Source organism: Anopheles merus, chromosome 3R (assembly GCF_017562075.2).
Source record: "Anopheles merus strain MAF chromosome 3R, AmerM5.1, whole genome shotgun sequence".
Classification (NCBI taxonomy): Eukaryota; Metazoa; Arthropoda; class Insecta; order Diptera; family Culicidae; genus Anopheles; species Anopheles merus.
Genome location: NC_054084.1, coordinates 11,994,136 through 12,019,952, shown reverse-complemented (window position 1 = coordinate 12,019,952; position 25,817 = coordinate 11,994,136). Strand labels below are relative to the sequence as shown.

Genomic DNA, 25,817 nt, shown 5'->3' with positions numbered 1-25,817 from the left:
TGCATAATATTGCAAGAACTGCGCAATTCTCGATGGTTCCTTTTAGCTGTCTTCCATTCAGTACCGAGAACAGTAAGATGTATGGTTTCTTAAAGCCACGCGGAGCTTCATAGAACTAGGTAGGTAGTAAATATCAAAGTACTAAGAACTAACTTCCAAGCAGCAGCATGACATTAGAAATATTCGAAGAACTAAACAACTATTCACCATACTCCTCGATCGAACTAATGTTCTACTTCTATTGATCGTCTCTGTAGGTTTTGTTATGCCTTGTCCCGAGTCGTTGTGTATTTATTCCAGTAACCGGTCTTGTTTGCTTCAGCATATCACTCTGTCTTCTCTATCACTCTGAAGAGTTCTGGGAATTTCAACAAACTCAAGCAATACTTAACAAGCCCAGGTCCTTAAAGTGTCAAAAAAGTCTGTTAAACCTGATAGTAACATGACGTCGATTTCTCCTTCTCTGGCACACAACAACTGATGTCGGACAAGGCCTGCCTGTACCACTACACTGACCCTGTAGGACTAGGCTATTTCAGTGACTTGTTTATTCCCCATAGCAGGATAGTCAGTCCTACGTATCGGGGGAACGTATTCCTACGTATTCGGGGCATAAACCCATGACGGGCGTGTTACGAAGTTGTGCTAGTTGACGACTGTACCACGAGGCTGGCCTACAAGACGTCCATAAATCGTGTTAATGTAATTCGTGACCACGCTGGACGACAGACAAACCTTTTCTGCCCATATTGTTAGCAGAGTCAGCCAAAATCATGGCCTATTAAATCGCTCGTCAATTGACTTCAATAATCCTTGAACGAATGCAGAAACTCTTCACTAGAGTCGCTATTCGGCGCATAATTTGTAAAACCTCAATGGCGCTCAAATAATTGAAATAAATTAAATGAATATTTTATTTATTTAAAAAATGGCCAAACACATCATTATTAACTGTTTGGGAGTTGTAAGATTCGTTTATTTAAATAATAAAATAAAAAAATAAATTATTTCAACTGTGTTGTGTTGTGTTTCATGGAAAACACTACGATTGCTAATAACGTATTTTGGTTAGAACTTTTTACCAGTGTTGCAAAATGTCATTATCAATGTCATAAAAAATCTAACAGAAACAAAATCGATGTCAGCGTCACGTACTCAATTGCGATAATCAGAGGTGATACTCAGAACGATTGGTGTGACTAATACATGCTTCGTGACATTTTTGCATCCAACACTTGGTCAGTCACTATGTCATGACTTTTTTACTGTGATCAGTTCTGCAAAATGTCTCTGACATAGTCATTACAAATTCCGGCTAAAACAAAATCATGTCAGCGTCACGAGCTTTACTGGGATGATCAGAGGTGAGACTCAAACAGTTGCTGCGTCCATAATATGCTTTGTGACACGTTGTCCAACCAACTCTTGGTCAGTCACTTGGTCGCGACATTTTCTTTCGATGATCATCACGACAGTCATGGGAGATATGCGGTGCGTGCGAATGAGCATGCTTTCTCGCTCTGTTTGACCCACCAGACCATCAAACCAGACAGAGTGAGAAGGCATGCTCGTTTTGCTGTCACATGCCAAGTATTTTTCAAGAATGTCGTGATTATCACCGATGGAAAATATGGTGACGAAAGTGACTGACCAAGAGTTGGGTGCTAAGCAAAATGTCACCAAGCATGTGATTAATCCACCAACTGTTTGAGTCTCACCTCTGATCGTCTCAGTCGTGTACGTAATCTGATTTCAGTTTCGTTTCAGTCATGAGTGTTGCTGACTGAAACATTTTGCAGTACAGCTCACAGTCAGAAAAAAAAATCATGATTATGTTTGCGCCAGCATTAAGCTCAGCTTGTCGATCAGAGTATCGGGTTTGACTCAATCACTCGTACTTTATACTTCTTGGCCATTTCATTGTTCTGCTGCTAATCTATTCATCCATACTACTGAGCAAAGCATCCATGTAATCGTGAAAATAGTCTTTTTTATTGTCGCACCCCTGCTCAATCAATATGATACATCCAATGCGTATGTATGTATGTATCAATAATAAACATACAATATGCACACAATATTTGCTTTCAATGTGCATGAAAAAACAATATCTTTGATCTTCTTTTGTTGATTTAGTTCCTGGCACTAATAATGATTTGATGCTACTGAAATATTCATAGCTGGTTTTTTAATGTATTTACTCTTACTGCATTCTTGTGCTAATAAATTCCACAGCAAATCGGATTAATGAAGTAACAATGTTTTCTTCCTCTTCTTCTAAATATCATTGCTGCAAAATTACCCTTTAAGCGTTGGCGTATTCGACCTACCATATCTGCCCATATTGCTGGCAGCACGCACCATTCAGCTTACTTTGAGCGTGAAAGCATTCATTACGCCCCATACCAGCGCGGTTAATGCGTGCATGAGTGTGAGAGAGTTGCACATGAAATAATTACGGGCGACTAATCCCCTAAAATATGGAGCTTTGGCCCAAAACTCATTGACCCCTTTCCGCCTGTTATCAGCGCTCGGATGTCATGTGTGTGTGTGTGTCAGTCGGGCATCCTCTTTAAAATCGATAGGATTTAAAGGCGCTTTAAATGCGTTCCGGATTTACTCACTGCATTGAAGTTGCTTTAAAAACAAACAGCCCTAATTACTTTTATTTGAAATTATGAAAATGTAAATCCGGGGTTTAAAGGCCCCAGCTTAATTTAAGCATTAACTGTAAAACAAATTCAACCATACTACCTTTATATGAACGTACCTGAAATCATTCAAAGCATTTGGTCAGAATATCCTTACGAACAGAAATCAGCCAAACATTGTCCATTGTACTTAAATTAAATGCAATATGTATTCCCTCCCACACATGGATCCGAAATAAATCTTCATTTGTCAATGTAGTGCACTGTCCTGTCCCATCATTAACATACGACCATTTTTCGACACTCGTCCGTTGCTTCCGCGATCCTTCCCGAAACAACCCCCATGTTTTATGCGTCTGTTGCTGTAATACGCATAAATTTCAATGCTCCTCGACGACTGTTTTCCCTATTTGTTTCACGGGGATTTCGTTTTTTCCTCTGTTTTGTTTGCTAAAACCCCTCCACCCCCACCTCTCCCCCTCCCCGTCACAAAGTTCTCGAGCAACATAAATCCCTATTTGTGGAATAATACCTTGTTGTATCATAATCCGCGCTGGAGTTATCTCCCAACCAACCGGCCAATCGGAATCGTTCGCTTCACTACACACACACGCCACTATATGTGCTGCTGGTTTCTCTTTGATGTTTTATTACCAATCATTTCTCATCGCGCATCTGCCATTACCACTCATTTTCCACTCGCCCGGCGCGGAGGAGCAGCTTAGTGGCAAATGCAAATTTGGAATTGCCAAAACCACCGTCAGCAACAGAGTCGGTCGGTCGGTCGGTCGGCACCGTATGGTGGAACTTTGCTTTGGCTTCATTTATGACACGGATAATTCATCCACCGGGCCCGGCTCCACGCCGACCAAACATGCGGCCGCGAGTAACGCTTTTCCGTGCGCCGTGCTGTGAACAGTGTCAGTGGATCCTGGCCCTGTGTGCCGCTCCGGCTCCGGATTGTGCCGGCCGGATATTGAAACCGCGCGCGGCGCGATTCCCAAACGATGCCGATTGTCACTCGGATGAAATATGGGCTTCATAAAGAGACATCCTCCGTGGTGCCCCCCCCCCCCCCCTTTTGCGTGCGGCGGCGCTTGTGCAAGGGTCACCCGGGGTTGTGCGTCAATGCAAATGGGCCCGGCCATTTGGAGGGCAATGAAATGAGTGCTATTTATTTCCCTGCTGTGCCACGGGAAAGGCGTGCAAACGCGAACGCGATGCACTGGCTAGATAGGGTGAGGTGTGTCGATGGCTTACACAGAGCGGCGTGCTGGTTTGCAATGCTGTTGGGTTGGGCGAATCGGTTGCTTGGTATTTGTAACAATGAATTATTTATAATCATTTAATTAATTTAAAGCACTCTTGTAAACAAATGTCAAATTTGTCAACAATTAATTAAACTGCAATGAAATATTATACTCATAGACTAAATTAAACAAAGATTTGTGGTGTGTAAACGCAAATAGATGGGTAAATCCTGTTTTGAAACTAGTCTTGATGTCTGATAGGTGGTGCTCCAGAACGATAAGTTGTTAGGCCCGTTTCTCCTTGATGGAGCTATGTTGTCTTTGGTGTGTGTATGTCTCGGGATGACCCGCTGATGATTATTATCTGAATATTATCTTAAACATACTTCCTTCTTCCTCAACCCTGTGTTGGGGTAAATGGTGGAACTTATCATCATCATCAATTGTTTCTGGTGGAAGAGGAAAGATTCAGAAACAAATAAATGGGGCAAAATGGGCATGTAGTAAACAAACTGTGAAGCGTTAATAACACTTGGACAAAAAGGGCCACAACAACAGCGCTCAGGTAATGGTCAAAGTTTTGGCGCACATTTGTATCTTTTATCTGTAATCTTTTTTTTTTTTTTTTGTTCAAGATAGCCCTTAATTTATTTATTTTTCAATCTATATACTTATAAAAATTAAATACTACACTTTTGAAGCTGAGTTTTTAAGCATTATTGTGTGGACAAATACAACACCATAGGTGGTACCATATGTCAAAAGAATCTGCCCTGTTTGCCCCACGTGAAGCATTTTTGTATTTTTTTTTTTTAAATATTTATAACATATTTATTTACTTGCCTCGCTTTCTCCAGACAATTGGTATAGAAATATCATTTCTCTAAAAATATTCCACGTAAAACTTCCATGCATCCCTGTGACATTGTTTGGAGCTTGTTTTCGTAGTGGTTAAAATGTCTTCATTATGTTACTAAATTTTATTTTGTATTTTTCTTTGTTATTTTTTGCAACGGGTTATTAAACATACAGGCGGTGTTCATTCCAATGAATACATTTTAAACATTGGAATGTATCCTTGCTGTGAAATAATGCTTAAATAAAGGGTACCCATTTTGTCCCGCAAGCTCATTTTTTTCCCTTTTATCTCTACACGTATCTATAAGCCAATGTTTAAAATATTTAATTCATTCAACTGTACAATAACTGACAGATCTAGCTAGCACTTTCTAATTAGCCATTATAAATCGAACAAAATCAGCCCCTCGCTTTTATTATATTTAATTTCTTTTTGCAACATTTTGCTACTAAAAAATAAAAAAAATTACATCGTTTTTCTACTATCATTGTATGTTTTAAACCTTTTATGTGTTCCTGTATTTTATATTAAAAAGAATATAAAATTGGTCGACGTGCAAATTCAAATAACGATTTCTAAAACCTCCCGATAAGACGTGTTTTGGTATTAATTTCGGTAAAAAATAAAATGTATGTTAAAATAATCGTAGTATAAATGATAAAATATATTTTCCTTCTTTAAAATATCGCCACGAAATTAGATTTTGAAATCACTTACAGTGGCCGGCAAAATAAAGTGGCCACTATTTACAATTTTACATTTTTTATATTTTTTCCGTGAAAAATGAAGTTATTGAACTGCTTTATTTTTTGAAACATTGTTCGTGATATGCTTAAGAATGCGCAGTACCATAGCATGACAAAAATGAGAAGTTTGCTTCAAGAAAAATATTTTTTTCCAAAATTGATCAAAATCACTGTGCCAAAATAAAGTGCCCACTTTATTCATTCTACAGAAAATATTTTTCTGAACAAATATAACAGCAAACTTATAATTTATATGCGTTCCTCTCGCATTCTTTACATGTTCGAAGATCGTTGGCGTATTTTTTTTTCTAATTTTTAAAGGTTTATCTAGTTCTGCATCTAGTTTTGGCATCTGGTTCTTCTCAAGCGTTATCAAGAGCTTTAAATTTAAATTTATTTGTTTTTGACACCAGTTTTATCCACCTTCGCATATAGAATCTGCCACAAATTCTCGATGGAACAAAGATTTAGACTTCATGGAGGACATGCAAGGTGTTTTATACGATACTAGTTGAGAAATGATTTTTGTATTGATTGTGTGTGTTGAGATGTTAGCCTGTAGGAACATGTTTTCAAACCCCATTTTTTAAAAAGAAATATCCCAAAGTAGTGATGAAGAATGTTAAAAAAGGTATCAGTCATAGTTGTACTTTCGATTCACACCAGTTTTCCTGCTACTCCTAAAGAGAAACACCCCCTAGCTATCACATTGCAATTTTCGTAATTTACTGCCCGTTAGATGTAGCGTCCTTCAAGTTCCTCGCCCGAGCTACAGCAAGACTAACAAAGCCAATTGGCTTCAATATGATCAAGAACATGCAGATATATCGTTAGATAGTTGAAAAACTGATATTTGGACAGATGAGTCCAAATTAGAACTGATGTTCAAAAATATCTAGACGCGATCCAACAAACCAATATGTATGAAGAGTGCAATGTGATGACCAGGGAGGGGATTTCTATACGAGAAGTGGGGAGCATGGTTTGAATCGACAGCATAATGAAAGCTAATACCTATACAAGCATCCGGTGTGAATTTATCTGTTTTCTGTGAAAAATACGGAGTTAGTAAATAAAATGATGTTACAACAGGAAGACGACTCAAGTTATACACGAAGAATTTTTTATTTTATTTTTTCAATCCAATCAAATAAAAAAATTTTAATGGCTCTTAGTTAGTCTTAATTTTAATTCAATCGACATTTAGTGTGCAAATTTTAATGCAAATGTAGTGAAAATGACGTGATTAAGAAAAACAAAATGTGTTAAAGCTCTGAAATACTCTTAGAAAGAACCAATGCCAAATATGTGCAGATAAAAACATAATAAATTATGGCAAAGATCCTCAAACATATAAAGAATGCGAGAGGAACGCATATAAATTATAAGTTTGCTGTTATATTTGTTCAGAAAAATATTTTCTGTAGAATGAATAAAGTGGGCACTTTATTTTGGCACAGTGATTTTGATCAATTTTGGAAAAAATATTTTTTCTTGAAGCAAACTTCTCATTTTTGTCATGCTATGGTACTGCGCATTCTTAAGCATATCATGAACAATGTTTCAAAATATAAAGCAGTGCAATAACTTCCTTTTTCACGTAAAAAATGTAAAAAGTGTAAAATTGTAAGTAGTGGTCACTTTATTTTGCCGGCCACTGTATGAATTCATGCACATGAGTTGATGGTTTGAAGACCGAGGAAATTTTTTTTTATTTCATATTCAATATTCCGTAGGTACAAATTATTGAAATCCTTTACCATACATTGCTCTCGACTAGCAGCACTTTTCCGCCAACCTAACGCAATATCACTGCACACAAACGAGCGCACCAATCTTTTGCGCCACACTGTTTGGCAAGCGTGCTGTGAAACAATGAATTCACCAGCGGATAATAATGCTGCCGATCTCAAAGGAATAAAAAAAACAGAAGGGAGGTTTTAGAATTTCGCGAAACGCATCGCGTACCGTTAGAAGATTGGCCCGGTATGTTTGCGTACGCGAGCCGCTGCGAAATTGACCAGCGGAAAGGTTCCGTTAAACATTTCAACCCACCAATCACTAGCGAGATAGCATGTGTTTTAGGCTGACTTGTACTTGCGTATGTGTGTGTGTATGTGTGATTTGAGTGTAAATAGTGCCGCATCGTTTGCACACTGGCCAGAGCAGCACCCTAACCCAGTTCGGTGCAATGGACGTTATGATCGATCTGCTATAACTATCACGCCTAGCACGTTAGTGCGAATGGTTCGCTGCACTTAAAAACAGTGACCACCGAATGTCCGGTGGTCGAGTTTAATGACCAACAGCGCCCGAGTAAAGTGGGCTAAATGAGTGTGCCGATGGGTATCGTATAATTTGGGCTTAATTTTCCCTCACCAACTAACCCATTTGTCTCGCGCTTTCGGTCTCGGCTTTTAAATCATTATAGAGCTCAATTTATGGAAGTGTATGACTTCGGTTTAATTGCACAAGCTTTCGAAAAATGGCCCCCCGCTGTTCCTGTACGTTGCAATCACACGGACCGAGGAGGAAGGCATTGTAACAGAACGAACCGATTCAATTGGGCTTTGATGTAAGTTTGCGTCACTAGAATTGCACCAGTGGTACAGTAAATGCGTGGTATTTGCACAAAAACGCAGGGTTGGGAAAGGGACAGAGCTGCGAACATTTTCGCAGAAAATAGTTTTAATTGATCTCCGTGCGCTATTAAACGCACAAATTCGAAACCATCCGCCCCACCCTTCGAGGGCTTAACGTCATCGAAGTAATTGAAATTGTTGGTTTGTAAAATGCTGTGGTTTTTCGCCCATTACGATTAATGATCGAAACCCGAACCCGTCCCATGCAGGCTCGTACCGGCAACCTACATCCTGTCGAGCAATTATATTCAAATGTCCTGCATGTTTTTATTCCTTCGCTTGGTTTGCTTCGCATTAAATTTGGTGCTTGATTTATTGGCCAAATTTGCAGCTAGCGGTACAACTTTAGTTCCAATTTCAAACCACTCATTACGGAGCCTTTTTTCTCGGGGTCACTTTCGTGTGTGATCGCAATAAAACGCTATTATCGTTTGTAATAAGATTAAACTCGAGCAGCAATCGATCGCAATCGGTGTCGACCATGGGGTTTTTTTCAATTATTTTTGATCAATTATCACAGTGGCAGGATGTTACGATACCATCACCAGGTTCAGGAGATGAAAAGGATTACATTTCCGCAGTTTAAAGTGTTAGAGCAATGTAAGCGTGCATTAAATTTCTATGCAATTGGTGCATAGCATGTGCATAAATCAACCATACTTTGGGGCGCATTAATTAAATAATTAATTTAAAATTGATGGATTAATTGCACACATGCAATGTGCTGGTGTGATAAATGTAATTATTTGCTTTGGTTTAACGTCTTGCATACTTCAATTGAACATGAACATATACTTTTTCTGATTATTTTTCTCCAATGGAGATTGAGTGTTTGGGTGTGACGAAATCCATGAAGTAATATTTTGAATTTTGTTAAAGACTTAACATGCAAGCCGAGTGCAAATTATTGCTTTTTAGAATCGCCCTTGGCTAAAGTCAGGTGTAAAGATGCAAAATAATAAAGAAGAATTAAATAAATCAGAACCAAACTCACAAAATTAACAAAGCAACCAAAACAGAACGCGAGAATAACCAATGGGCTAAACTTGTAGAAGAAAATAGTATTCAAAAGTAAATAATAGCACACAGAAGGCCCATTTATTCAACGTTTGAAAATGAAAAATAAAAATCATCTGGTTAGCTTGGTAGTAATCCTGAATATTCTTAAATTATTAGCGTTTATAGAGGGAATATAGAGGGATACATAGAAAGATTTTGTGCAAATGATCCGATTATTCAAATGACCTCCGTTTATAGCGCTTTCAGTAATCAAGTTGACCTAAACATGATTTTGAACCTGCTTGGAAATCAGTTAAGATATTGTTCTAGTTAGCGGTTTAGTTTTTCTGTCTGTTGTATCTCTATTTATTTCTCTGCTTGTCTAATTTATTGTTTTGATAGGCTTTATACTTTATATATGTTATTTATTTGGCCAGTAATTTGTAACTTTTGCTTAGGAGCATTGTTAAATTGCGTTTGTTAAAGTATAAAAATGTCAATATCTATGCTGTGTTATTTAGGGGATATATAAAATATTCTTTCATTTGGTGTCTAAAGCTCTGTTTTAAAAATATCATTAAAACAACAATATTTCACTTGAAATGTTGTGATAATAGGCGAAGCACCTGTGAAACAAATTCTCCAGTATTGACGAAAAAGCACTGCTCAGATGCTGTAAGTGTGTAAGGGAACTGGTTACTCTACACAACATGGTAATCTTAAGCAATACTTTTTTGTCTATTTCCAATTTACTTTAGTTGATAATGATGTAAGAAAAGCTTATGTTTGTAGTAAAGCAACTAAGTTGTCTCTGCTTTTTGTATAATGAAAACTACCAACTGAAAATCGAATATCAATTTACAAAAATAACTTATTACACCCATCAGTAACAAACCCTTTTGCTTCATTTCCCATCTCTTCCAGAAACGTCGACCGGTTGCCCACCGCCGGATTTAAAAATTTCCCGACCCCGCAAACAGTACGCTACCACCGAGCCGCCGTTCGTCACGTTCGAGACGACGCAGATCTATCTGCCGCAAGATTTCACCACCGCCGACTTTGAGCTGGTCGAGGCGGGCAAGTCGGGTACGAACGCACTGCGCAGCCATGCCGAGCCCGGTGGCCAGAGTGGGTCCTCCTCCTCCTCCCTGCACGGCGGCGGCTCGCACGACACGTCCTTCTGGTGGGAGCTGGGCATCCAAAATGCGGAGGTGCGCGAATCCTTGGCGGCCGCCTCGTTTCCCGCCCGTTCCAAGCGCGCGACGGTGCCGAGTCAGCGGCAGCACAACCACCACCATCACCACCGTCGGCGCCGTCGGTCATCGTCGGGACCGCACGACCACCTGCTCAACCTGGAGGAGCTGTCGCCGGCCATCGTGATCAATAACATCTTCAACGAGAACGACAGCGACCACAGCGTGTACGATAATCTGTTCCTCAACAGCGGTGCGCCGGACGCGGACGAGGTGGACGAGCGGGAGGCCGAGAACGGACCGGACGCGGGGCAGTATCTGGACAAGAACGAGATCGAGGGCGAAGAGATCATCGTCGAGATGGGCGACAATGGGAGCATCATCCGCCGGCGGGTGAAGCGCAAATCGGGCAAGACGACGGGCGCGCTGAGCCGTGCCAAGGCGGGCAGCGGTGGTGACGGTGGCAGCAAGAGCATCGCCCGACATCATAAGCAAGGTAAGTCAGCGCGGGGTAAATTTGGGATGAATGAAGCGAGCGAGGAGCGGGGAGTGAAAGAAAAGTGGTAACCAGAACTTTTCCAAACGAAGTTTTTTTCGTCGACTCTCGAGGCACGTAGCCGGCGCTCGTAACGACCGCTCCATTACAGTCTGGGATGCGGAGCAGCAAGTTCGGCAAGTCTGCATCAAGAAGTGACTTGTGATAGTCGCGCATTCGACGCTTTCGCCAGTAGGAGGCAGTTTAGTGCTACTGGTTTACCCACGGAGTCGATCAATCCTTGCCGGTGATACTGCGAAACGATACGTGCGACGTGGTGGGAGGGCTTCGTTAAAAATCTTTCTTGCGAAATTTCGGTAGATCGTAGCGGCAGACGGCGCAAACACAGTGGATGTGGATGCGGGTTTGTTGATACACAATTTGGCCAGACCGGTGGTTTTGCTGACAAGGATTGAACGGATTCCAATCGAATCGGTTTGTTTGACTTCTGTTCAACAAGTTCCAGCAGCTTCGGCTAATCGTACACATGGTGGGATAATTATTCGGGCGTTGGAAAGCCATGGAAATGGAATCGGTGTGTCTGTTATGCTCTGTGTGTGTCCTTGATGTGTTACATTGAATATATCCATTCAAACATCTTTGAATTTAGTGTTTTTTTAATGTTTGAGATGTATTCATAAAGAATACACCTTTTGTCCTGATATCCATTTCTAGTTCAATTATCACGTTCAGACGAAGATTTAGCCTGTTTTTGCTCCACATTTTTGTATTTACATGTACTCCTTTAAGCCTTTAGATTGTTTGTGTATGGAGTAAACGATTTGATCACTTCATCTAAAACGTCTCAACCATTAATCTTTTGTTCGAAAAAAGTTAGCTCAGAGTTTCAGCATTGAATTGTGCGGCAGAATTATTTTAATTACAAACATGTTCAAACATTGCTATGAAAGTTCAAAAATTGAGCCCAGTAATGCAATAATTATAACTCAGCAGCGATTCAGTGAAACAATAATCTAAAATCAACTTCATCATGTATTTCCTTTTGTTTAGATTTTTATTGAGATGTTAAACATTTTTTACAGTCGTTGCCGCTAAATTTTGTCTTCAACTCATCTATTTTTGTCTCGAAGGCACCAATTTTTGACAGCATGTCACGATTTTTGCCTCTAATGCATCAATTTCTAACAGCGCGCATCAATTTTTGCCTCGAAGGCATCAATTTTTGACTGTGAGTCAATCGCTTTGTGTACAAAATTTTATGTAATTTCTGAAACTGTATGTTCGGAAATGATTGAAATTTAGTTAAATATTGAAAAAATTTATTGATAGAATTTAAAATAAAACAATTGTTTTGCAATTCAATTCAATTTGCAAAGTTTTTATAGAGTGAAAAAAATTGGCGTCTTCTAATTTCAGATGTAAACAAAAGCTGTAGAATTTCTAAAATTTAATCATTTTTGCTCAAGAAACAAATTACTTACACAGTTTTTGTAATTTTTAGGAGATGTAGAATAACAACTGTTAAAAATCTGCTTTAAATACCTTGTAAAATGGTCATGATTCCTACAAGAGTCAAAAATTGATGACTTGCAGACAAAAATAGGTGCGTTACAGTAAAAAAATTGATTCGTACCGTCAAAAATTGATGCGCAATGTCAAAAATTGATGCCTCACAACCAAAATTAGGTGCCAACGACTGTAATTATTCAAATGCTCTATTACTACTTAACAAACCAAACAGAAAGGTATATTTATTTTTATGTTAATTATTATTTTGATATTGTTGACATCATTCAATGATTACACCTTTGTGGTGTTGCACATGTGTTCTTTTTATGTATGATTTACTCTGCGTCTTTAATGAATTTAAATGCATTTTTACTACTTTATGACTGATTTCAGTTTATTATTTTTTTTTGTTAGAAACTTCTTGCTTAACAAGTTTTGTCGTTGACAACTTCAACATAAAAAAATCTGAAAAATGATTCAAAAAATTTAACATGATATTTTACTTCATGCTTATCTCTTTGTGAACATATTTTATGACTTGTTTTATTTGCAAAAGGATATTTTGACAAAATTTAGATTGTCCATTTTGCGGAGAGTGCTGTAGTGGTACTATATTTAATTGTTTTTGTTAATGATATTTTGATTCAATTGAATAATGATTCCGTATTTAAACACTCTCCATTATTATGTCTTTCCACTTTTCTATTTACTTTGACGAGTTGCATTTTTGATTAATTCTTTTTCTATTATGCAGAATAGAAGTTATGCCTCTATCTTCTAAGATCGTAGGCTGAAATTTCAGCCTGTCAGCTGATTGCATTGTATAGCAGTTTTCGAGCAGCTATCAAAGTGGGTATAATATACAGGTGGGCTTATCCTAAGCTGTATGTATTTAGCAGGCTGATTTTTATCACTTTTGCTTATGGATGGAGTTTTTGTGAGTGTTTTGTGTATTCGTCAAGTTAACAGAAAGCCTGCTTAAGCTAAAGTTTTCACCAGTCATATCAAAAAGTGACGTTCAAATTTGTTCATTAAAACATGCTATGAGATCACCTGGTCTACATGCACTTTCATTATAGATTCCACCACCTGATCTCTTTAATGCACCGTGGAATAAATGAAAACACGATCTTGTTTTGCATAAATATCAAGAGATTCAGTTTTAAAAAGGGTGCATTATATGTTGGAAAAGTTAGGCAAATATTGCACATCGCTTGAAATGTTTGAATGTAGCATCCATCAAAGATGGCAAATTAAATATGGCTTCGATTTGAAGCCCTTCAATAGAATGGTAATATTTATTGTTAATTTATCCTTAGAAGATGGCATCTGACATAGTTATTCGTTTTTTGTTTGTTATAAAAATTCGACACGAAACATTGCAACCGTGTTTGATGGAGTAAAAATCGCGATGATTGACAGGGAAAAAATCCCAGATTTGAAGAACAGAGAGAAAAAAAACAGCACTACAAACACACACACATCCATTCCAAAGGCTTTCTAACGACCGGGCCCGTGTGTGCTGATCCTCAATGCAAAGCGATCGATGTGTGGCGATAGTTTGATAGCTGCACGATGGATTAAAAAAGAAGCTTTCACACAGCCGGAAGCGGAAAGTTGAGTCGAGAAACAAGAGAGCACCGCTTGGGAGGAGATCCGTTTCGGGGCGTTGTGAGGGGAAAATGAGAGAAAAGCTCATCAAACAAAACGAAAAAAAAACGCGGCAACGGGTGTGTACCGTGTATGGTGAAAATCAAAGCAAAAATCAATCCACCAACCAACCGATACCGTCCATCCACCTTTCCCCCACACGCACCACCACCAACAGATCAAACGAGTGCGGACGGCCTGGAAGCGGTCGAGCTTGCCGAGGACGGTACTGCCGGAGGTGGCAGGGACCAGCATCAGCCGGGCGGGGGTGGCCGGGGCCAGGTCCGGGTGAAGCGCAAGTCGGGCAAAGCGACCGGTGCGCTCAGCCGGCCGAAGGGGGCCAGTGACAGTGGCAGTAAGAGTATTAGTCGCAATGCCAACAAAGGTGAGCTCAACCGATCAAACAAAACAAAAAACATCACCACCCAAGTCCCGCGATCACGCTTACCCCGGAGCACCACCGCTTTCGCCATTAGTCAGCATATGCGTAAAAGATTGGACAATAGGGCAATGTACGCGCCAAAAGCGCGCCAGCTGCTGAAGCGGGAGAGGAGCAGGAACAGCAACAACAACAAAAAAGTTTAAATTGAAATATTTACAAAGCAAAGCAAAACAAAAATCCCGCATATACCGGAAACAATTTTCACACACGCGTACAGGGTGGTTGATATGAAGGGGGGAAATTATTGGAAAGAGGAAAAGAGGAAAAATGCGTGCACAAAAAATACAATTTGCATCACAGCTATGTATGTACTCGCGTAAGCTTGAAGTAATACCTGTTGGCTTGTTAGCCTTGTGTAAAGCTTACCAGCAACAAACTCACGAGCAAGCTCCAGCTCTCGTAGCATAGTGCTAACATAATAGCAGAAGGTATATGCTGCAAAGCTCTAATCAATACCAATATCAATCCGTTTGTAGTTTTCAATAGGCATTGCTAGAGGTTTCAAATGAATAAAGTTTGAAAGTGGAATGCAGAACTCGTAGAACATAATTTAAAAAGGTTTTTTTTTCGATTCACGAGATAGAATGAGGACTTTTAGACGTAAAAACTCTGTTTATTTAATGATATTTATTTATTTATTTCATTCACTGATATCAGCAAATTTGTATTCATTCCAGCCTTTCTGCGAAAATGAGTGTTATGGGATCATTCATAAATTACGTAACGCCGACTATGAAAGTTTTTTTTTATCACTTCTCCTCCTTGTGTTGCGAAATATAACACTAGAAGCAACTCTCAATCAAACTGAAGAATTAGGAGTATCTGCACTCCTCTCATCCCTTTCCTGGGTGAGATCATTTTTAAATTTACTGTAAAATAGTTATTTTCTTGAATTACAATGGAACCCATAATAACGAGTTTAATCCGTACCAGTGACTCACTCGTTATGCGGTAGACTCTTTCCATTGTAATTTGTATACAAAGTGAAACAGTTGGCTTAAGGACCGCGAATGAGCGAGTATAAATGTACGTAGGTCTCAGCACATAGACCAATATATTGCAAGATATTTCCCTGTCATTACTATTCAATAATTTTTTTATCAATGGTTAAGTCAATAGTTTAAAGTGACCGCTTGAATTGCTGCAAAATAAAAATGTTGAACTATATTTCATCGGATTGTGTCTAGGAATAGTTCGTAGCTCAGATGTTAGACTTTTTTAATTTTTTTCGATCGTCTTTAAGAATTTGGTGTAAATATTTTGCAGCACGAACTTACTTACTTACTTATCAGGCACTACAACCGCTTTGCGGTCTTGGCCTGCCTCAGGAGTGTCCGAAACCGCTCACGGTCTCGCGCCTTCGTCTGCCAGTCCCTTATCCCGGCCTTAATGGCGAACGCCTCCACGCCATCTTGCCACCTCAATTTGGGCCTACCACGCCTCCTCTGTCCTTGTGGACGGCCTAAAAAGACTTTACGGGCTGGGTCGTCCGGTTCCATGCGTACAACATGGCCAGCCCACCGGAGCCTGGCGAGCTTTATTCGCTGTACTAGACACCAGCACGAACTAGATTTTGAATAATCACGATACATTTTACTCGTTAAGAGAGGTTTTATCGAGCATTTAAACTTTCTCGTTATGCAAGAAACGTAACGGTGAAAGATGAAGTAAACTCGGCATTGTAAACGTTGTATTTGTTTATAGATTATTTTTATTTCGTTAGTACATTTCTTATTGTAACGTTTTTTTTTCTAGTATTAGAAAAAAATATCACATTTTTTCAGTATGTTTATATATCCGTATGTTCCGAAGGACTTGAAGGGCCCAAATTTCAAAACCTCGTACATTTCATAAAGTTAAAAACGTCTGTTATAGAGTAATAGCGTAGCAACCTATCAAGTAAAACCACAGTTAATTTTTTAAATGATAGCACATACATAAAAGATGGCAGAAAGACTAACAGAGCGAAAGTTTTTACCCGTATCCCACTGTTCATGTGTTTTGTCTTAAATAAAATAATTCTATTGCCAGCAATAAAAAGGTTAAATGTGTCAAAATACACATAACAAGATGCAATTCAGCTTCAGAAGGTCTTGTGTCGCTTAAAAAAAGTATAGTAATTTTAAATCAATCATGCTAATTCTTAAGCTAATGATTGTTTGAGGTGTGTAGCAGGAAGTGTAATTAGGGCTAAAAACAAAATTCCCATAATTAGAGACTGCAATTTGACACGCCCCGATCGTATCGGGGCCGTATGTAAAACGAGCTTCAACCCACCCTGTACGTGTGCATCCATCTAGCCTTGCACACCTGCATCATCTGCATCTGCACCCGCTGCTCCGCGTTCGTCCTTGTCCCATCGGGTGATGCTCGCTGCTGCACTCCGTTGTCGTTGTCGCTTCCCGTTCCTGCATTCCTAGCTCTATGTTTACGTGTATGCTTTTGCGCTTCTAACCCATTCTGTACGCGTGTGTGTGTGTGTCTTTTTTCGCTTTTGCCTGGGTATGCGTACTTTATTAGCGTCCAATGTCGCAACTCACCACGTGCCCTCGTAACAAACTGCGACCGAACAAGTAAACTTTATTTCAGACCTTTCCAAATTGTTCCCTTCCCGTTTTGCCCGATACATTCTGCGCGACTCCAAATCTGCGTGGAGCTGTATAAAATTGGTTATCACAATGAAATAAAGTTGAAGCTGAACTTTCACGCCACCGATGACGTTCAAACGATACGGGGCGAATGGTGCAACGCTTTTGCGCGCGCTTTGACTCGTTTATTATGCTTCGTAGCGGGTGAATTTAGTTTAGATGGAAAGCGTGCGAGCACACACATTGCACCCCATAGCACACATACATATCCGCACACACACACACACATACTCATAAATGCACGCAGCGATGCACCGCCGCACGTACAATGTGTAGTATTTTGCGATATTTCTACATTTGCATTTGGGTAGCTTTTTTCCTCCGTCGCGCCATTCGCCAAACTCGCCTGATTTGCCTCATCTCGCAGGAACTTGCACCAACGCTTCCGGTCTCCATTTTCGCTCTACACACACACACACGCACACACACCGTGGCTCCACGCTTGCAATAATACAGTGCGTTCCGAAAATGGTAGCCTTGTCAAGGTTTGCTTCATAACACATCCAGAGTAATTAACTTAAAACCATGACATTGCATACCTTCGGGCGAATTCAACATGCCTGAGAGTATGGAAACAGGATAATAAAATGCAAACAATTTATTCTTCAATATGGTGTCAATTTATGGCACTAATGATTCGGAATTTGTCATCAGTATGTGTATGGTTATGTTTGTGTTTGAGTCCTGCAACAGATGATTTTTTTTTTAAATTTGCATTTAACAGTTTGCTCCCGAGTTGTGCGGCTAATGCGTTCCGAGGACAACAGTGTTAAATGAAGGGGGTTTTTTGCTAGTGTTTATACACAGTAAATCATAATAAATAATGCCATTTATACTTACTTTTGACTTTTTATCAATAACAAATTTTAATTATTTTTTTTTCGTAGAAGCGATTTATTTTTGCATTTGATATTTCATTGGTCAATTCAATTAGCTTTTGGAAGTGTCAATTTTAGGCAAAGTTAGATCACCCAAGCTTTTGGTTAAGAACTGCGTAACTTACGCAACTTCTGCTTTATAAGACATACCTGAAATAAAACCACAAAAGTCATGGATAATTCTTTCTTGAACTATTTTCTACATACACAAACATGTTTTCACCACTTTTTTTTGCCAATCACCAATGTCCAAATGTGTTATTCATTCAAAATTAATGCAACAAAAACAAAAATACACTGTATAATATTTGCAAATGGAATTTTTGGCCTCTCTAAGTCAAACTTTCAAAAAATCTTATTGCCTTCATCTCCCAGTCAAATACTATAAAATACTCTTTTTCTAATAGAGAAAATTGAAAATGGGCAGAAAAGTACTATTTGCATTTAGCAAATTGTGAGATACTTAGAACAATTTCAATTTCTTGATTGCTTATGGTTTGATTTAGAAATTGGATAGTAAAAAAATCATATATTTCCTTCATTTTTGTTGATCTCTGGTTTAAACTTTTGTATGGTCGATAAATTATACATTTAAAGCTATGTTTTCATTACTATTACTTTTTTTATAAATATATTCCTACAGTTGAAGGATTGCTTTATTTCAGGCAAGTTAAAAAAAATCAGTTCATGAAATAGTTTAGTCGTACTTAATTGCATTCCAATAGGATTATCAAGTCAGGTGAATTTTCATTCATCCATCATGTAATCTCTCTGCCTTTCTTTCGTTTCCAAATGTTTTGTTACTAGAATTATTTGATAATAAACGATTAGTGAAATTTTGATGATGCTACGATTTCGGAACACACTGTACCAGCCACCACAGTCCCCTTGCAGGCGAGCGTGCCGAAAGCGCGATCGTTTTCGGGACGGAACGCTTTTGCAAAAGCGTTATTTTCACATCTTCTCACCACCTTACGGGAAATGAAGCCGTATCCTGGCCCCCGTCGATTCTTGTACTGCGAGGGGAGGAAGAAACGAGGAAGGGGCATCTCATTCCACTCCTCCGTGCGATGCGAGCCGGCTCATTGAGATGCACAGCGTGTTAGTCCCGATTCTTCAACAACTCAACTGCATCCACTCGACTTCCGGCAGATTCAAGCGCGGCGACTACCATCACCCCCACCACCACCACCACTATCATCTTTGCCCAATGCACTTGTGTTCTTATTAAATGCGTTCATGTGTATGTGTCTTTATATGTGTGTGTTCTTTATGAAGTAAGGCTTAGCGGAAGGCTCCATACGGCCGCTGCCAGGCGCAGCACGAGCGCGAGGGCTGCCGCACCACGTTTCCTGCGGTTTCCAGTTGATTGGCATTATGGCTTTGCTTTTCCGCTTGCTTGCGCTGCTTTTGCAAGAAAATCATTTTCCGTCCGCCACCTGCACCCCCCCCCCCCCAAATTTTACCGCTTCACACTGCACCACCTTTGCCTATTGTGTGCGTGTTTGTGTGTGTGTGTGTGTGTCTGTTTTGTGTTGAATAGACAGGGCTTCCTGTAAAGAGTGCCTTCTGTGCTTGAAGTGTTCACCCTGCTTCAAGCACAGTAACCTCGACACAGACACACACACACACACAAGCGCGTTACACACCCTCAAGGCCCAAGACCTGTGGCAGGAACTGTGAACTTTCTGATTTTTAACCCGCTCCAACTCCCCCCACTTACAGGGCAGTACGATGAGGATGGCAGCTACGTGCCGCCGCTTCCCGACTCGGCCGAAAACCCCGACCGCGAGGACAAAGAAAGCGAGGAGGTCGACGAAAGCCCGGAGCTGCACCAGTTCCGGGAGGTGTCGGAGGTGCGCTTCCCGGGCGAGGTCGGACCGCTCGGCGGGCACCGGCTGTGCAAGATCCAGTGCATCCGGGGCCACTGGGTCGGGCCGCTCTGCGCGATGAACGAGCACGAGCAGGACGAGCACGGCCAGCTCAAGTTCGAGCCGCTGTACAAGCGGTGCGTCGTCGATCACATCCCGCCCCATCTGCTGCTGAGCTACAAGAACGTGTCGGTGGTGAGTAAATGGACTGCTGTTACTTCACGCTTGAACCCATCTTCACTATCTCTCTCCAATCACACTCCCCTGCAGACACTCGGCTGGGATCTGCCCCACGGACACACGCTCCAGGCACGGTGCCGTGATCTGGGCCTGTACAAGCTGCTCGGCGAGTCGAAGGTCCTCTGCTCGAACGGGCTGTGGGCACCGAAGATGCCGTCCTGCGTACCGACGACGCTGCTAACTAATTACTCTGGTAATTGAGCTTCACCGAACGTTAAATTGTGTGCCAATGTTTCACCCCCCCCCAAAATGGCATCGTGTCTTTGGTGTTTTTGTTTCATCCGCAGACGACAGTCCACCATCGATCCGCATCAAGGTGGGCGTCGGATCGGCCGCGTACGAACCGTCGGGCGTGCTGGCCGTGCTGCCGACCAGCACCATCCATCTCGACTGCATGTATCCGCGCCGCCGCGGCTCACCGGAATGGACCTGGACCGGTTGGTTCCGGCAGTATCTCACCGGTAGGTGGCGCCCGAATCACATTTGCCTACCTTCGGGCGGTTATGGGGCTTTTTTCCGAAGGGAAATTTATCTTCCGTTTTTTTTTGTATTCCTTTTCCTCATCAGGCTGGTCAGCGGTACCGGAGGAGAAGGCATCTCGCTATCGGCTCACGATTAAGGACATACAGAATCAGGACTCGGGCACGTACACGTGCGCCTCCCCCCGTGGGCTAACGAACAGTATCGTCATCGTTGTGGCCGGTACGTGTTCTCTCTCTCTACCCCATTCTGGTGGACTCTTTGTGTCGCCAATCAGCAAACAAAAAACGATAACTTTTCTTACACGTAAACGTTTTTTTTTTTCTGTGTCCCTGAATAGTGTCCCAGTGTGCCGCACTGACGGAGCCGAACCCACCGCTGTCGCTGCGGCTCGAGGGCATTAAACTGGGTCAGCGGGCGCTGTACCGGTGTCCCCTGGGTTACATGCTGCAGGGAACGGCCAACGCGACCTGTCTCGCTTCCGGTAAGTTTACCGTTTACCGATGGGGGGATGGGAGTCGATTTCATAACTTTCTGTCGCTTTGTGCGGTATAGTTTACATAATTTGTCGGAAGAAGTGTCATTGTTAGCTCCGGGCTGTTCTGAAATTGTTAGAAATAGTTTCCAGAATCATACAAAATCATTGGAAAAGGCTGTAGAACTCTCTCTGCAATTCTATATGAGTGCTTTTCTGTCACACAGACAGATGAGATAGAGACTCGGTAGCTTTAATCGGTTTGATTTTACTCATACTTATTAAAGATTCATTCCATTGTGTATCTGTAAATTACAAACAAATACTTTTTCATAGTAAAACTCATGGAAATGAAATGAAATCAATTAGAAGCATGTGCAAAAACTGCAATCAATATACAATTTGTAAAGATGAGAAGAAGAGAACAACTTTCAGATTCAAATTTTAAGTACTATTTAACGTCAACCTTCCGCATACGTTTACTTCAATACAGAAGCACAAGTAAAATTTACCCTTTGGTGGGCTGTATGTTTGAATTGGCCGTAGGATTCATTGCGCTGGCAATATTAGTTATTTGCCATGCCTCTTTTCCTTTTATAAATACTTTTTTTTGCATTGTATTTTCTATTTTCTGTTGAGAATTGAATATGTTTTCGTCAAAATTGATATTTTGATTAATAACTAATCATATTGCATACATTTAGGCGCTTAGACCCCATCGTCAAGGGTAGTAGTGTGAAAGTAAACAATAAAATGTGAAAATTCATTGCATACATTCAGGCGCTCTGGGAACAGATAAACCAGCTGTTTGCTGAGCCAGTTTTCATTGTTTTTAGCATTATTTAACACTCTTAAGATATGTTTACAAAAGCTCACATGTCATAATAATTAATAACATATTATAAACTCATAAACAACAAAATTCCTTGTAGAGAATAATTTTTCGAATAAAAAATGGTTAAATTAAAATTAAAATCAAAAGTATGTGTAAAATGTTACATGAATTACAACGGAAAGCCCTCCTTATTTTTACAAAATATGAAGATATAATACGACCAGAACTAAGTAATTTCGCACAAAGTAAAACACTAATAACATTGAAGTCATTTATTAATTACCTTCGTCTGGTTTTGAATGACAAAGGAAAAGTGTATATAGCCTTAGAAACCTTAAGTTATTATTTAGCTTAAGAATGTAGAGAAATTAATTTAGCGCTGTTAAATTATATGAAATAATACCTGAAATGCATAGTTTTATACATAAAAAAATAATGCTCTTCACATTAGAAACTCACTCGGTTTTAGTGTAAAACTAAAGATAAACCCTATTTGGCTTGGCAAACCGCCTGAAGCTATGCAATATGCTAAATGATTTTGTTTTTTGCTAGTTTTGAAGCGAAACACAAGTTAGTTACTCATGAACTACACCACAATTATATTGTTGAAATATTAGAGCAAAAACGTAACCCACAAGTATTTTTTGGCAGCGACATATTTTATTTGCATACCTTGAGGCGCTCACACTGAACGATGAGTGGTAGTAGCATCGTGGTAAAAAGTTAAATTTAAAATATTGCATACATTCAGGCGCTTAAAGAAAAATCATCTCTAGCTCGAGTTACTTCACATATTAATAGTTTTGAACTAGTTTTCTGTCAATTTTAGGTTCCAAAAAATAATAAAAACAATGACCAAACCAACAAACCACATATGTGAATCAGATACCTTCCAGCACAGAGTCTAACGTTAAAGTTAAAAGTTAAAACACTACCTACCTGAACCTACCGGAAATCTCCGTACGAATCTATGTACGAAGGAAGATTATGACACGACGCTTCGTTTAACCGTTCTATCTCAATTATAATCAATTTTCTCACGTTCATCGCTGACTTTGTTAGCGTGGGGCTAATAATAATCCTTCACCGTGCCGCAGTTTTGCTAAACGTTATCCACTCGCACACCCGTTCCATCGCTCTCTAATAACTTTGTCTCTCTTGTTTCCCTTTCTCTTCCCGCTTCCTCTGCGCTCCGATGCTCCCCATCTAGGAAACTGGTCATCGCCGACGCCCACCTGCCATCCGATCCAGTGTCCCCCGCTGTTCCTGGAGGATCCCCACCTCAGCCTGGTCGAGCTGAACACGTCCGCCTGGGGCCGGGCAGTGTTCCGCTGTGCCTGGGGCTACCGGCTAAGCGGCCCGCCCGGACTGGAATGTGAACCGAACGGACACTGGAGTGGACCGATACCGCGCTGCCGTGGTATGTCATTAAGTGTCTGTGTGTGTGTGTGTTTGTGTTTCGTCCGTCCAGCGCCAGTAGTCACACGTTAAGGCTAGCAGGGCTAGAGCGTTTAGGATGCGGCAGCGTAGCATTTGTTGGAGGGAGGGAGCGCCTGCCGCAGATAGCATTCTTGACATTCTCAGCACCACATTATCAACACTTCTACACCATCATCCACCCGCGCCATATTCACCCGTGCTAAATTAACCCTACGCGCCGGGGTCGGCTTCATTCATTTCATTAACCAATTGGCCGTACGGTGGATGTGTGTGTGTATGTGTGTCGGGGAAATTGAGTGAATTCCAATCCCCCCCCTGCAACCGCAAAGAGTGTACTGGAGCCAATTGACTGTAGAGCGGGCTTGCTAGAAACCAGGAAGGGTAGGGGGATATGGTTTTGCCAGTATAGAGAGAGAGAGCAAGGGAGAGAGAGAAGGAAGCACGAGCAGGAGGTTGCCAATCAGGGCGGAAATCAGGAAACCATTAAAGTGCACAATCACAAACATCAAACACTGCTTTCCTCCGGTAGCATTCACCCTCCATCCACCTCGTTCCTTGCAGTCTTTTGTTCCTTGTTTATGTATGTGTATCACTTGGGAGTTTCCCTCCATCTTCCGTCCTCTGTTCTGTTTCCTCTGCTGAAGCTCCTCCTGCTTCCCTTGTCATCTGAATCTGCTTTTACCGCCGCTGTTGCTACTAATCATCCACTCGCATACATACACACACATTCACACACTGTCAATCATGCCTTAACCTAACCTTCTCTCTATGGGACCACTACGTCTATCTCTCTATCTCTTCTTCTATCTCTTCTCTTTCGCCCTTCAACCTGTTTTGTTTTGTCTGTTCTTTTTCATCCCCCACTCCTTCCACCTTCATCACAACCCTCAAATCCTAACCCTCCCTCCCCCCCCCCGCCCCATTCACCATGAATCACCACCACCACCACCACCACCTTTCATGTGATCCTAAAACCTTCTGTATGTCTACATCTAGCCATTCAATGTCCACAGCCACTGGTTCCAATAAACGGCAGAATCGACGGCACCAGTGGCCTGACGACGTTCGGTCAGCGACGCTATGCGGTCGGGGCACTGGTAACGTTCAGCTGCACCGAGGGTCATCTTCTCGTCGGCGAGGCGTCAATTGTCTGCACCGAAACCGGATTCTGGTCACACCCGCCCCCGTTCTGTAAGTAGCATCCGTTTCCGTTGCATCCGCCAAAGGAAGCTAACGCGAAAACAAAAACAAAAAACGCGGCCTAAAACGTATAATAGTTTATAGAAAGGATTTTAACATTAAAAACGTTAATTTAGAAGTGTATGTGTAGTCGTGGAAAAATGTGACATGCACGGCAAAGATGATCTTATAAGCAATCGTTCGCGTACAGTGTTTCGCCGAGCAGTGTTTAAAATTGGTGTCGTCTTTCCGATTTACAGTACGCAAATACTTTCGGCTTACTGTTACCGTTCAGCTGTGCAACAAGCTGTCTTGCTCGTACCAACAAGCCGCCTAAACAAAACATGTTATGTATGATGCAACATTTCTCGGCCGAAATACGTCTGCTTTATCAATCGTTCACTTTCGTGGTTCAAGTTTGCTATTTTTCTAACAGATGGCGCACCAATATTACTAGCGCGTGAACATAGCGGGTTTGCCTGTACGATCATGCATCCAGTGTTTATCGGAAGAAAATGGCACAGGCGTAGTGCAGTGTAGGGAAGCGTTCACACCGATAGTTCGCGAATTGTCCGCCGTTTTTCGATTTGTATCACCGTTTTCGATTTAAAAATAAAACAAAAACAAATTGTCAATCATTTTAAAATACCCCAAACACACTACACAAGTGGCTAGCGCCATCTAGTAGCAAACTTGAAAGCTTTTCCGTTACGAATCCCATTAATATTGTTTGAAACCAGTCTTTTTAATAGAGTTTCCAATTTTGAAGATATCTACTATCATTTTTATTAAAATTTACTAAAAAAGATACTAAATTCATTGCCTTTGTGATACGCTTCTAACAGTCAGCCATGCTGATCATGCGGATTGACTGTACAGGCTTTTCTTTACAGTAAAACTAGATTAACAATAACAAAAAGTTCTAGTGGATGGTTGAGGCCTTGACCGACAACGGTTGTTGAGCCAAAAGAAAAAGAAGAATCAATATACTAAGATTTTGTTATTTCTAGAAAAAAATTCTAGTTCTTTCGTTAAGTACAGGGATTTTAAACATTTTTCTCTTAGCCAAAATTAAGCTTAACATGTAAACAAAACTACTTGATAAAGGTTGGACAACTTAAGACTTATTCAGTAGCAATCAAACACATTATTCTGTGATGTGTCAAATCTGCCATTAACAAAATTGATAAATTTTATACGTAGAACATCGGAAGTACAACAAATTAACAGAAAAAATGATGATGCATGATTCATGGAGACTTGTGTTCCAATGTTGCTATTTCTGTCGATTTGCCATCCCGACAAGATGAAATCCATTGAACATGGTACATCAC

General features: G+C 40.7%; 1 protein-coding gene across 7 annotated transcripts in view; it reads left to right on the top strand.

Moving 5' to 3' along the window:
* LOC121595681 (locomotion-related protein Hikaru genki-like) overlaps window positions 1-25,817 on the top strand; it is a 123,622-nt gene that overhangs the window by 94,623 nt on the left and 3,182 nt on the right. For 3 of the 7 annotated variants that reach the window (XM_041919830.1, XM_041919829.1, XM_041919828.1), the window contains 8 exons: window positions 10,072-10,836; window positions 14,174-14,380; window positions 19,689-20,267; window positions 20,362-20,535; window positions 20,642-20,776; window positions 20,895-21,038; window positions 23,075-23,284; window positions 24,301-24,495. In XM_041919830.1, coding sequence (XP_041775764.1) covers window positions 10,072-10,836; window positions 14,174-14,380; window positions 19,689-20,267; window positions 20,362-20,535; window positions 20,642-20,776; window positions 20,895-21,038; window positions 23,075-23,284; window positions 24,301-24,495 — 2,409 coding nt within the window. The remainder of the gene's footprint in view (window positions 1-10,071; window positions 10,837-14,173; window positions 14,381-19,688; window positions 20,268-20,361; window positions 20,536-20,641; window positions 20,777-20,894; window positions 21,039-23,074; window positions 23,285-24,300; window positions 24,496-25,817) is intronic. The other 4 variants (XM_041919831.1, XM_041919834.1, XM_041919833.1 and 1 more) reach the window with 4 other exon arrangements.